The sequence below is a fragment of the Ambystoma mexicanum genome, chromosome 10 (assembly GCF_040938575.1).
Source record: "Ambystoma mexicanum isolate Mex_15411 chromosome 10, UKY_AmexF1_1, whole genome shotgun sequence".
NCBI lineage: Eukaryota > Metazoa > Chordata > Amphibia > Caudata > Ambystomatidae > Ambystoma > Ambystoma mexicanum.
Window position 1 is genome coordinate 792,238,518 of NC_090932.1, and position 14,549 is coordinate 792,253,066.

A 14,549-nucleotide genomic window follows, 5' to 3' on the forward strand; every position below is an offset into this window, starting at 1 on the left:
TTTCAAATCTCTTGCAATGCTCATCTTCCTCCACACCAGAGCTTGGGCTACCCAGGCTTCTGCACTCTTCAATTCAAGCTTATAATTTTCAAATATACAAACATCGATAGAAAATCCTTTTACTCACTAAACATCAAAGACACGTTTACAAAATCTGATTAAACCCATGCAGGCCTGCATGGAGTAGCCAAAAACCTTATCCTGCAAGTTGCATTACGAACATTGGGGAGATCTAATGTGGAGTATTTTGACATACTGACTGGTGTAATGTAATATCTTTATTGTATCTCACCAATTCTAAGCCTCATGGAAACCATTATTTTGTGCTATGTACCGGCCTCAAAGACTGCTCTTCTGTGATCTCTTCTTAGTGAAAGCAGAAGCAGTACAACTCACCTTGCAGGCAGACTCATTGGTTCTCAGTACACATCCACCTCAGAGCTGCTTCACAGGCCCTTCCGACAGTCTTCATTATGAGGCTTGAATGGCAGACTGACACACATTGACTCAAAGGTAATTGGAATTAACCCTGTGCACTCCTGCCATCACCAGGGCAGCAGTTGGCAGTTCTGTCCATTTCAGAAGGGACACTCGACAATGAGGTCGAGTACCGTGAAAATGGTACTCAACCCTGCTAAAATGTACCCGACTAAGCTAGTGATTAAGTATTTCACATGCCATTATTACCAAATTTTCACTGCAGACCCAGTAACTAACAGTACATGGAGGCGAATCAGAGACATTTTTAAAAAAGAAGTAAAGATCAGTTAAGCCTAGTGGTACAAGACAGTTACTGCGCAGCTTCCCCTTCTTGTGATATCTGAGCAAAGGTAGATAAAAAACTGCAGTGCCAAGTGTAGACTGCAGCTACGGCGATCATCTCTGACTTTGGGCCCAAATTTCAGGAACCTCTGGAAACTGGTCTTCTCAGGAACAAGATCAGTTGAAAGACCCACTCTTATTTGTACACATTATAGAATCTACAAAATGGCTAACGGCAAAGAAAAATTAAACCACCATGTTGAGTGGAGCTGTAGTCTGTAAGAATATATTGATAGACAGAAACATTCACTCTTGCCCATGATACTAAACCATCCTCACCCTCCGGTTGTGTACCAGTTTATTCCATACCACAAGTTGTGTAACGAAAGTCTCTGGATTTTAATCCCAACACAATGGTGTCTACGCCTCAAGCCTGGTGTTAGAAGTTTAGTCAACAACTGCAGATCTGTGTCCTTCAGCCTGCTGCAGATCTCCATGGAAGCAGTGGCTTCATTTTCCATTCTCTTCAGTATGACAGTGCATTACTGAATGACCTTCACCTCCTACCTTTTATATTTTCACCTTTTGAATAGGCCGTGGCTCTGTGGGTGTGATCACCTGGTGATTAACACAAATCAACTTTCCAGGTTGCTGAAATTTCTTCCTCGGAAGGAGTATTGTCACACAACGTAGAGGTATTTTTGCAATGTGTGCCATTTTCTTTTGTGCTCATAGCACATATATAATTGTGAAGGTCCTTCATTTGGAGCCATATAACAATGCAATTGAACATTTTAATGCATCCTATTCAACCCAAAGCTGACTTGCTTGACACTCTTTTGAATCTGGTTTTGCAGGTAGACTGCTCCTCCTGCTTCTGAATGCAGGCTCTTGAATACAGGATATCCTTTGCCACAGTCTGTGCTTGATGTATGTTGAGGAGCTCCTTGTTAGCTATCGAACATGAGTAAAACATGGGAGTAGACCTGCAACCACTCTAGTTCCAGTTATGTTGCTAAACCATAGGAATGCCATCAGACTCCTACCTATGTGCTATCAAATGTACCTTTTCCTTAGGCAATTTAGCCATGGGATTTAAAAATGCCTAATGTGGTTTCCTTTTGCATAGTGATATGTGTGTTTGTCGCTCCAAGAATGGAAATGTAGTCATCACTTATTCAGAGAGGTTAAAACTGATTTGTTTTAAAAAGAAAACTTTTTTTCTAACCTTTTACTGGTTTTTTCTACAAAAATATTCTAGGAATCCATTCATGTTCCTGATCCTGTCATTTCTGTTGCAATGAAACCCACCAACAAGGTAATTGATGCCCTTTATAGAAATATAATCATTGTTCTCACTTCTACCTTCTGAAATCTGACTGCATACATTATTTACATTTTGGTATTTGCACCACTTCTTTAGCTGTTCTCATTTGCAGGGACAGCATTGATCCTGCATTTCCCTTTGGCTCTACTGCCAAAAGCATGGCTTCCAGGGGGAGAGTGGGGTAGGTGTAGCACAAGAAAGCTGCAGTCTCTTCTGATGTCAGCACCTTCGTAGTTCTGGTCCACCATAGAGGAGCGCATCTTTTCTGGTCAACGTCCCTTGCAACCCCTTCAGCAAAATGAGGAACAGCAGGCTAGCTCCTAAGGCTGCATGGAAGAGGTAACGGTGACGCTCCACTCCTCTCCCATGCCAGCTCTGCAAAGGAAAGATCTTGTCATATGTAGAATATGCCTCCTATTAATGCCGTTGCTAGGCATTTTATGTCAAAATCAACCTGTAAAATGCTAGGAGCAGACAGGCATTTGATGAAAATACTGGCATATATTGTGTGTGTGTGTAGATGTGCATTTAATTGCAAACAAGTGCTTTAGCTAATGTGATAAAATGTGTGATTAACTGGACATTTGATGATAACTGGTATGTACATGCAATACTTTTGTATATACTATGAGTATCTGAACATATTGCCTATGGTAATCATTGGAATACATAGGCATGCCTGGATAATACAGCAAATGGGGCTTGTGCACCAAATATCTTTTGCACTAATACAGTGTGCATTAAACTGTGCCAGGAATCTAACGTCCTAATTGGAGCACTTGACCCTCCCTTGATTCAGAACATCCAACATGATCCACATAGGACAAATTGCAGGCTTGTATCTTTACATCAGTGCGCCCAAGCTCTGACATAGAACCTCCTAATAAGTTATCATAGCCTATGTTACCAATGCCCAATTAAAATCGCATTTGATAATCATGCTTGACATAATTGGAAGTATCTGGAACTTAATGATGGTGCCGAGGCATTTGATGGCAAAAGCTGTAATATAGTGGTAATTGTCAGAGATGGCACAGAAAACAGTCCAGGTCTCAAGGCAGGGTTCGAAAATGAGATTTGTTGAGGGTGTCAGGCATCACCCTGTAGGCAGGATACCGCAGGGGAACCAGGAGCTACCAGAGATACTCCTTTAAACATTTGTCCATTTTGAAGGAACCATTGTTTTTAAATGTGTATTAGCTATGTTCTAATTCTTCTTTATTAACATTCTCAAACACCCAAAGTTAATGTCACAGTGACATGTTGGAAGGCACCAGTTGCACCTAGGAGCCAAAAGTAGCTAATGGTAGCTGTTGATTTCAAGATAATCAGGCTCTACTATGCTAGCCTCAGGAGCAAAATAGCTCCCAGCTCCCCTAAATTTTGATTACATTTTTTGTTGGACCTACAGGCCATCCGTCTGTCTACTCTCCATGAACCTCCTCCGTAACACAGGTGTCCATAACCCTGGCTAGTGCTATCAGGTATTATCCTCTACTGTCTAATAGCTGACTTAGATTGGGGATGTACTCCCTAAAAGCAGGCTCACTAATTCCCACAGGGACTTCCTAACTTTCCCTACACTCACCCAAGTTACTGTTCTAACAGGAAATTAGGGTAGTACTGTGAGTTACTCAGTAAGATTTACCTTGGTTCACTCATGCCTCCTTTACTTCACATTTCATTTCTGCCTGATGCTCCTCCCCACCAACTTTCTGTTCCTCCGCTGTTTCTCTCCTCCTCTCTCCAACCTCCACCCTTTGTTAACTCTTTTCTCTCTCCTCCTACTCTACCACTCTTCCTCCTCCCACACTACTACTACTACTCCTTCCACACTACTGCGCCTCTTCCTCCCACATGCTACTGTGCCCACGCTACTGTGCCCACCCTACAGTGCCCACCCTACACACTATCACTAATCCCACCCTACTACTCAAGGCATCCTCCTTTCACTGCGTACCATCCTTCTCTCATTCACACCTTATAGTATCCTCTTACACACGTCTCGCAACACACACACTCACACTGTAGTACCACTATAATTCCTATGACAATACTCCACAATTTGTCTCCACAATCTGCTGTTTCCTCCTGCTGGTCTCTTGGTCGTTCTCCACCTCCTCCTATGACCTCACCTGATACACACATACTTTCTGCTTCCTGTCCCATGCTTATATATCCCTTCCCTTGGGAGGGTTGGCCAGTTGTCCCTATCCAATCTCATTTCTTCCTTCCCCTCCTGGGGTCTGTGTACGTGGAAAACCACTTAAAAGCATGTCTTAGCCCCACCATTTTTAAGAGGGCAAGCCAGCCGCCCAGGGGATTTGATGGTGCTGGGAAAACAATGTTGATGTTAGTTTTCGGGGGTCCCAATTTGCAGAGACTCCTTGGAGGGAAACTCTCCCTTTTCAAGTCCCAGGTGGTTAAATGGATTGTGCTTTGTTGCAGGCTTTGGCGGTTCCACCTGCTGCGCTGCTGGTCCATATTGATGTGCAGTGGCAGTCTGCCTCTCTCTCACCAACCATTCTGGTGTTTGCTGGTTTGTCTTCTACTCGCCCTTTAGCGTTATCGTCTGAAATGGAAAATGAACACCTGCCAGTATACAAATTCAGAGGCAAGGCTGGAGATCTGGTTCTGCACATAAGCATGCTGGGTACAGGGAGGAAAGAAAGGGATTGGGTCTTTTTTGCGTTTTCTTTACATTAGGGTTAGGCATGAGTCTTAATTCCCCCTTTCACCTCCCACCTACCATTGGCCTGGAGATGGGGTGCTTAATCCCCATTGACAAGGTTTAGGACTTGATCTTGTCGTACAATACATGTGCACATAGTGGCAATACTTAGTAACAAAGTGATTACATGTACGTATGATTCAAGTACATCTCACAGCATGTGATTAACTGGGCTCCTTTTGGGAGCACCTGAGCATTTAGTGGCAATAACTGTCAGCACAAAAAAAATCATGTTCACTTTAGAAAGCCAAAACTATTGGTTTTGTCCGTACTTATTACTGTAAATGCTGTTCTGATATCGTCTCTAAATGCAAATAGTGGATTACTTCTGAAAATAACCAGAATGTTAAATTATGGTAAAATTGATAGTGTTGCTGTGTCAGTGACCGACTTTGAGTGATGTTTGGATGCACTGCCATGTCTCGCTGAGCAGCGCGCTTCCCCCTACCTTGCTCTATTTCCCCGTACCCTGCTTGAAGGACCACCACCTCACCTACGTACCTAACCTCTACCAAACCGCCTTTCCCTCCAACATCACCTCACATCAACCTCACATCAACCCACCACCTCATTTCATACCACTGACCCAAAGACACCCCACCCCAAATCACAACCTCACTTCACCTGATCCCGGCCACACAACTCACCTCCCCACACTACCCACCAAACCTCACCCCACCGTCCAGCTTTACCTAGCGTTATAAAACCTTCAGTCAAACAAAACATTTCCCACAAAGTATTGAGCACTGAAATATTTTCCACTTCAAGACAAAGTATGTAGGGACTGAGCAAGTAAGCATAGCCATTTAAAGTAAGTTTAAGGTTGTTTATCCTTTGCATTTAATGTATTTTTTGTCTGCAATCCATTGGCGAGTAAGGCCCACGTCTCTATCGTTAAAAGAGCAAAAATGGGGGTCATGGCAAGGCGCAGAGGAAGATGGCTGCCTAATCCTGCTGCTCCGTCTCACCGAAATCATATCGGCATTTTCCCCACTCACTGGTGCTTGTTTCCTCCTCTTCTTCTCCTTTCCGCGGCCTGCTGTGGTCTGCTTCTCGCCGGTGTTTTGCCGCTCCTGGATATTTCTGCCCGCAACTCCCCATCAACCACGGCAGCTGTGCACTTCCTGCTGCAGACAACGGCCGCCTAACATGAGGAAACCTCTGGCGTTGTGCTGATGCAGTGGGCTGACTTGGGCCTTGTCTGCCTTTCCTCGTATTTACAGTACCACCTTGGATTACTACACCAGCTGTTTATCAGAAACGTTGTATTTAAAGCTACATTTTTCTAAAAATTAACTACTTACTGACTTGTCAGATTTATATCTTCGATTATCTTTCTTTTTTTTTTTTACTTTTTGAACATTGCCTTACTCTCTGGTGAGCACTTTCCCAGTGTTGCACCACATCCCTTTTGCAGTCATAAACCTGCAATTCAATATTGATTTTGGCACTTAGCTTCAGTTATTCTGCCTAAACTATATTGGCCCAGTTCCAAGTGGTCTTTTTTATGACTATTCTCTGCTGCTCTTGATATTATTCACTGCCCTGTGTATTGCTGGCATCTTTCCTCGCCTATTGTTTTTTTTTACCTGACAATTTCTAATACCATGGCTACCAGCAAAGGCAATCAAAAAATGCCAAATCCCACCAAGGGTTCATCGCTTTGCTCAGTCAATCTTAAAAGTCCAAAAAGTGACTCTCCACCATCGCTCTCCCTTGCTGACCCTGCAATTGATGCCATTTTAAAGGAAATTAGAGCATTACAGCCCTTTATTGAAACAACTAATCAGAAGTTACAACAATTGGACGACAGATGTAAAGGGTTTGAAGATAGAATGGATGAAATGGAGAGAAGGGTTGACTTTGTCGAAGATGTTTCTCCAAGGATTGTGCTGCTTGAAAAGACAAGATCTCTTGAAATATAATGAGGAGTTGGAGAATAGGAGCAGACGCAATAATCTGCGCATGTCTGGCTTGCCAGAGGGATGTGAGGGGTCCGACCCCATTGCGTCCCTACAAAAGATGTTGCCTGCCCTGCTCCACCTACCACTGGATTCAACATTTAACATTCAGTGCGCCCATTGCATTGGTCCTGTCAATAATTCCACTTCCTCTCACCAATCTCTTTGTACGCTTATATTCTATTTACTGGAGTACACTCAGCTTCAACTTATTATCTCTAAAGTCAAGGAAAAGAACTCTGAGTTGGCATGGAAGTAAACTTCATATCTATCTCTCAAGATGTAGCTAAGACTACCACTCAAGGTTGTAAAGAATTCTTATCTTTCCGCCCGGCGCTCAAACAGCTCAATGTGCGGTATGGATTATATCATCCTTGCTCTTTCAAGGTTACGCATGAGGGAAGAACCGCGTTTTTTGATGACCCTGCCGACCTGAAGTCTTTAATTCGCTCCATCATAACTGAAGGCATGGACACGTCGCTTCCTTTGAACTCCCCCTCCTCTTCTGGAACGTGACACTCTTTTGTTTTTGGTTATTCTTTTTAATGCTTTTCTCTATTTTTGTTCTTCAACACGGGTGAGATGGTCACAGTTTTGGCATCCCTCTCCTTTTGTGTGTTGTCCTCATCTTCCTTTTTGGACGACTCTGTAGGTGCCTCCTACTCCTATCTTTTTCCCCTTTTTTCCCTCCTCATACCACAGTCTGATAGTGTTGTATGTCTTTCATGCATTCTGCTGCCAGGTTTAGCATCTTTTGCTACTTCATGTACTCCTTGGTTAGACCTACCCTCCCTTACCCTTTACCCTCCTGTGTTTTCCTTACTTGTTTTGCCTTTGGGCTTTCTTGATTGCACTTCATTGATTCAGTTCGCTAAAACACTGCACATGTTGCTCTGCTTTACCTACCTTTTTGCTTATTGGTTCATGTTATGCTTCTATCTCCTTTTTATTTGTCGTTATGATCTTTAAATGTGTCTCATGGAACATCAAGGGATGTAATAATCCTATTAAAAGATATAAAATCCTCTCTCATCTCAACAAACTCAAACCTTCTGTGGTTTGCATACAAGAGTCCCATCTTTCATTGGTAGAAGCCATGAAACTCAAATCCTTCTGGATCAAATATGTCATTGCAAGTCCTGCAGCGGGTAAGAAAAATGGTGTTGCTATTCTTCTCAGCAAAAAATTGTCATGCAAAATCCTAGGTCAAGATGCGGACTCTAATGGACGATGGGCTTGGGTCAAACTATTGATTGATTCTTACTACGTTTCCATAATGAACATTTATGGTTCTACCCTACCTGATCCGGAATTTTGGGTCTCCATGAAACAAATGATTCTTACCTCTGCCTCACCAATCTTATCTTGTGTGGTGATGTCAATCAGATACTGGATCCTTTTTTAGATAGGAAATCTAGGTTTATGTTCAATAGCTCCAAGACCCACAAATCCTTTGTGCTTTGTATCACTGAAACCGGCCTCGTTGATACATGGCGGCTTTCTCACCCGACTCAATTGGAATATACTTTTCACTCACCGCCCCATAATTCACTCTCTCACCTAGATTATATCTTCTCTTCTAAATCTTTTACTGGTACCATTATTGACTCTACTATCTCGAATATCATAATCTCAGATCATGCCCCTGTTTCTACTTCCTTTAACTCTGAGGACATGCAAAAAACATCTTCCAGATGGACAATTAACAACTGTCTGCTGCAAGATCAGCAGTTTATTCAGTCATGTCTGGCTTTCAAACAACAGTACTTTGATCAGATTCTTGATTGTAACGCCTCTGTGGTTAATAATTGGGATGCCTTTAAAGCTGTGGTCAGGGCCATATTATTGCTTATTCCAGTAGGAAAAAGAAACTGCATAAGAAACATCTTGACGACCTATATCTTCAGTTATGCAAGGCTGAAAAACAGTTCTATCAAGTCTCCTCTGAAACTAATCTCTGTTCTGTCCTGGCCTTACGTTTTCAGATTAACAAAGAACTCACTGAGATGGCTTCCGGGACTCTACTCGAATATAAAACAAGATCTACCAGACCTTGAATAAAGCTGGCAAATCGCTTGCCTCTTATCTCAAAACCAAGAAAGAAAGAACATCTCTCACATCAAAGACAAATTTGCCACCATCTATACACATTCTGATGATATCCTTAACTGCTTCAAGCAATTCAATTCTAATCTATATACTCCTCATACCACAATATCTCCGGGTGGCATTGACATCTTCCTCAGTAAGATTAATCGACAATCTTATCCCTAGATTGATCTTAATCATTTGAATGGTGATATCATGCTCCATGAAATTACTCGTGCTATGAAAGGGCTTGGTAAAGGGAACGCCCCTCGCCCGGATGGTTTTCTGTTGAATTTTTTGATAAATTTGCCTGTTCTCTCACTCCTAGACTTAAAGCGTTATACTCTTTCTTTGCCTGCCAGAAATACTCCCCTAGCTCTTTCTCCAAAGCTTTACTCATTCTGTTCTCCAAACCCAATAAGGATCCTGCTCTGCCCAACAATTCTAGACCAATTTCCCTTATTAACGCTGAAAGTAAGATCTTTGCTAAGGTTCTGGCCAATAGAATTGAATCTTCCATACCCGCCCTTGTTAAAACCGATCATGTTGGCTATGTCAAGGGCAGGAACCTATCTGCTAATGCTAGATTACTCATAGATGCTCTGCAGGTGGTCTCAAAAGATAATAAAGACAAACTTGGCTACGCTGCAATCAAGCTCGATGCTGAGAAAGCCTTCGATCGGGTCAACTGGGGCTTCATGTTCCAATCGCTTAAATGGCATGGATGTGGCGAAAATTTCATATCCCTTATCAAACTCCTTTATGCATGCCCCAAATCATCTATTTATATTAATGGCCAATCCTCATCCTTCTTTCCCCTACATAGAGGAACTAGACAAGGTTGCCCCTTATCTCCCATTCTTTGCATTGTCTCTCTAGAACCTCTATTAGATCTGATAGGAATATCCCTGCAATCTCTTGTGGGAAATCCAACTTTAAAATGGCTGCATATGTAGAGGATATTCTTATTCTTGTAAAGAATCCCAAACTAAATCTTCAATAGCAGACTCCATCAGTTGTCCTTAGTATCTCGTAATAAGGTTAACAAAGATAAATCTGAAATACTGCCTATTAATCCCTTCTGTATCAAACACGAACTGGATCAGTTTGATTTCAAATGGTGTAATGATTCAATTAAATACCTAGGTTTCTATTTTGCTTCCTCGGTTAGTGAAACCATTAGACTCAACATACATTCACTGGTCAACAGACGTACCGACTTAACTTCAATGTGGTCACCTCTCTACTTATCATGGTGGGGTCGGCTGGACACCATTAAAATTATGTTCTCTCCCATTGTTTTATATTACCTGCAATTACTCTTGGTTCCTTTGCCTCCTTCATTCCTCATATCGGTTAACTCAATCCTCCTCAACTTCTTATGAAGTTCTGGGAAGTGTAAAATAATTGCATTCACCAAGTTAAAATCCCTGTATGATCAAGGGGGTGTTAGATACCCTGAATTTAAGCTGTATCATTCTGCATTTCTTCTCAAAAATGTAGTTGGATCGCCCGCCTGAATCCACTGATACCCCTTCCTTGTGTGTGCTAGAAAAACCATTAGCACATCCGTATGACATTGCAGACCTCACCTATGTGTTTAGTCACCTCTCGGCAGGGATCTCGGATTCCATCAAGGCTTCTATCTCTGACCTAAGACTGTTTCCTTTCCCCCACTGCAAAACCCTGTCCAAGAATCTCTGTCCATTTTTATGGCATAATAAATCCATCACCATTAATGACAGAGCTCTATGTCGCAAATCCAGGTTAAACAAAGGCATCAGATTTATCCACCAAATTGTTAATGGTCCCATCATACTATCTTTCCAACAACTTAGAGTTGCTTTTTCCATCCCTAGTTTGGATTTCAACTTTTATAACAAACTTGTCAATGCGTGTTTAGATGCACTTCAATCTTTTGCCAGCAGCAACCTTACGCCGGATGCCTCCAGACTCCTGCTTTTAACCGTGGTTTCCGATACTACAGCATCAACATTTTACAATGTATTGACAAATGTGGGCTATTGTTGGCTAGTGCGCTAAAAATGGCAAATGGATTTTGGGGAAGTCCTAAGCAACCATACCTGGTCTCTTCTTGATTCTAGGATCAGGGGCATCTCTGTTTCCGCTAACATTACTCAGCATATGTACTTTTTTCATTCACAGAGCCTTCATTACTCCTCTGAAGTTAGCCAAATCTAAAGCAGGTGTGAATGGTTGTGTGGTGATGCCTCTGCTTTCTACAAACGTATGTTTTTTACTGTCCATTCGTATTTAAGTTTTGGCGGGAGGTTTGGAGATTTCTTAAACTGGTTTTTACTGTTAATATTCCAGTGACTTTTAGAACTGTGTTCCTTGCTAGTCTGGCTGTCAGTGACTTCAATGCATGTGCGTCTGCCGAAATATAGGATTTGTTTATTGCCCTTAAACTCATCACTACCAATTGGAAATCCTTGAATATTGTATCCAGTAAAAGTTGGTGGAACAGCATTTGCCATGTGCAAAGAATTGAACATTGTATGGCTGTATACCTCGATGCTCTACCCCAGTACAATGCCAAATGGGCTCTTTTCATTTGTTATCTGGATCACTTTAACATGTCAACTCATGGTTCTTAAACATTTAATCTTTTTCATATTTTGTTGTATCTGATGATCTTTCCGCTCATGTGTGCTAGAGTATCAAATCTTGTACATGTTATGAATCCATGATTATAATGCATTATCTTGTTGTTTGCTCCTTCCCCCTCCGCCTTCCCTCTCATTTCTTGTGCATTTCCTTGTTTGTCTTCCTTGTTTGTCCTTTTCTTATGAACTCATTTTTATTGGTGGATTTGAGTATCTGTTTTTTTCTCACTAATTAGTTACATAGCTTCACTCATTTTGCTATTAAGGTGTTAACTGTTTATACTGAGTTGCATTTGCTTTTTCATTTTGCAATTACCATTGTTCACTATCGTCTACCTTTGTCGATATTATGTATACTTTTTATAATCTTAATAAAGATTATTAAACATGAAAAGAGCACAAATGACCATCAGATGGGTTTAGCAAGAATGGCCATCAGACATGGTTAGAATAATGTAGGGGTGTATCAAATGTGGGCTTCAAGGAAATATTTGTCGCAATTCCAGCTGAAAAAGACATTTGGCTCATTCTGAATATTTTCAAGGTGTTCGGCTCCTGCTGAATACTTTTTCTTCTCATTTGAGTGCAACACAATTTAATACCCGAGAGGCAAATACTGAGTGTAGATTACAAAAGTAAAAGGGAATTAAACATTGGGGTTAATTTTTATTTCTCGAAAGTGCAAAAGAGAGGCGTAAAAGCTCACTATTACACTTTAGGGCATTTTTATTTTATTTGAAGGCGGAGAAGGTGCATGAAGGGGGAATTTACATTTCTTACGTGTATACCTTCTCTGCCTTCAGATACATGGTTTACACAGAATGCATATTCATACGTGCGTTTAATGAATTCTCCAATTAAATCATAGCACACGATTAAAAGTATTTGGATGCCATAGGATATATTGTGAATGCGATCTGCAAATGCTAATTTGCAGGCAGCATTTACAAGTTTTACAAGCCAGAATAAAATGAGAATAAGTGATTTTGCCTGTTTTTATTCCTTCATTTAACATTACATTTTGTTAAAATGCTAAATTTTATACATGGAATCCACCAACATGGAAGTGCTACCGTTGGAAGTTCCCTGCATGCAATTTGCACTTTGGCAGAATTTTTTATAAAATATGAGACCAAGAGGCACATGTCTGTGTATTAGAGTGCTAACACTTTTCTTTACTAAAAATCGAGCAGCAATATAAACAAAGATAAACATTCAACATAACTCAAAGAAACTATAATGTTCTGTGACAATGTAGTCTTTGCAATTTGAAAACTCTGTTGGCCTTAGGCATGTCACGTGCTTTAGTCCACCAATCATGGCGTTACACTCCTAAAACCTCACAAGTCCTCCTCTCAACTTCCTCTTTCTTTGCTGCTTGAGCAGCAGATAATTAGTATTTAATTATTTGCGTGTGACTTTTCTGATAACAACTGTTTACTTTAGCGCAGGGACACGAGATAGTGTGCATAGTCAGGATACGTATTGCCTTTATTTGTGTATTTCTTCCTTATAGTTGGCAGGGCATAGCTTCGGAGTGCCGGGTTTAGGGAAACAAAACAGTGATGCTCGCGGAACTGACTGGGTTGCAGTTCCGGACGTCGCACTTTTGGCTTCATATGTTTGGTGCAGACACCGTTTTTTTTTTTCTCAGACCATCTGCAATGAGCATTTCAGCGAAGGAGCCGAATGAAGGAAGGCCCATTGAGTGATGCCACCTGGTGGCAGTAAGAGGACTTTGGACCGGCAGGGCAGATCACACTGAGGTACATGGATGGGCAAGGCCCAATATAATCCAAGCACCCTGCATGATACGTAGACAGAACATTGTCAGTGAATATAAATAACAGTGGGAGCCTCACTGTGTAGAACGGGCAGACCCAAGAATCCCTGATATACAGAATATTCTGGCACAAGCTCATCACAAGCCTGCAAGATTAATGCGGGTGAGAGCCCAGGATAATTACAGTTTACGGGTGCAGGCCCCAAGCAAGCCTAGTTGTTACCTCATGCAGCATATAGCCGTGCTATCTCCTGCGCGTAACCCAATATGGCCTTGGGGTAGAATACTCGCTGGCTCAGTTGATGGAGAATTTGGACTTCTGTAAGCCTCTCGCCCACATGCACGCCACCAATTGTGGCTCCGGCTCTCCCAGCTGGCTTCAGCCACTCTGACTTGTTCTCCATTTCTGCAAAGCCTCTGCCTTTTAAAGTTCCCGCCATCTTGATTGGACCAAAAAGGACTAGACCGCTCACTGCTGAAACGGTAGCCCTGCTTTACTCTTGCTGTCCTTCTTGTCTCAGTACCCAGTTGACGTCTATATGAGTGTACATTATCAGATTGAGGATGTGTTGTTCTAGTTGGTCTCTTCCTCGTCTCAGTAAAATATTGTGATTTTTGTGGAATGTTTTAGGAGAAAGACAGGGACAGGGCTGACAATATCCTATGAAGTCTAGTGGGATGGATGGTTCATTATGGAAAGGTAATGGGGGATAGCATGTCCTCTCCCCAAGTTGCCTCCACCCAGGTGATCCTCCGTCGCATATCCACCCCCAGGGTCAGGATCCAAAAGCAACTACCTTTGCCTGGTCACCCAAGAGGAGGATACATGGGGGTGAAAGAAGTGAGGATGCCCCCAGGTTCCTCACACACTCCAGTTCTCCTTCCGGATGGACCGGATATTCTGTCTGATCCATCAGGCCTCCAGCCCCCCTGGTCATTCTAGGGACACTTCAGCTGATAGCTTGGTTGATTCCAGGGATGCCTGGACAAAGCAGGACTATCGGGAGAAGTTGAACGTTAGACGGCCACATCCTACAGGATGGCTTGGAGTAGATGGCTCAGCTGGTGTCTGGCTAGGGATGTGCATCCCGCTACGGCGGATGTGCTTCACATAGTAAATTTCCTAGTGAGTCTGGCTGCTCAGGGCAAGGCTTATAGAATGGTGAACACATTCAGGTCAACCATCTCTGCGGGTCACAAGCAAGTAAACAGCACTCTGATTGTTGAGCACGCCCTAGTAGTCAGGCAGCTCAAGGGTGTGAGCGCTATC

General features: G+C 42.2%; 1 protein-coding gene across 1 annotated transcript in view; it reads left to right on the plus strand.

Moving 5' to 3' along the window:
• GFM1 (G elongation factor mitochondrial 1) overlaps nt 1-14,549 on the plus strand; it is a 572,440-nt gene that overhangs the window by 290,440 nt on the left and 267,451 nt on the right. The window contains exon 11 of the mRNA XM_069618451.1: nt 2,024-2,080. Coding sequence (XP_069474552.1) covers nt 2,024-2,080 — 57 coding nt within the window. The remainder of the gene's footprint in view (nt 1-2,023; nt 2,081-14,549) is intronic.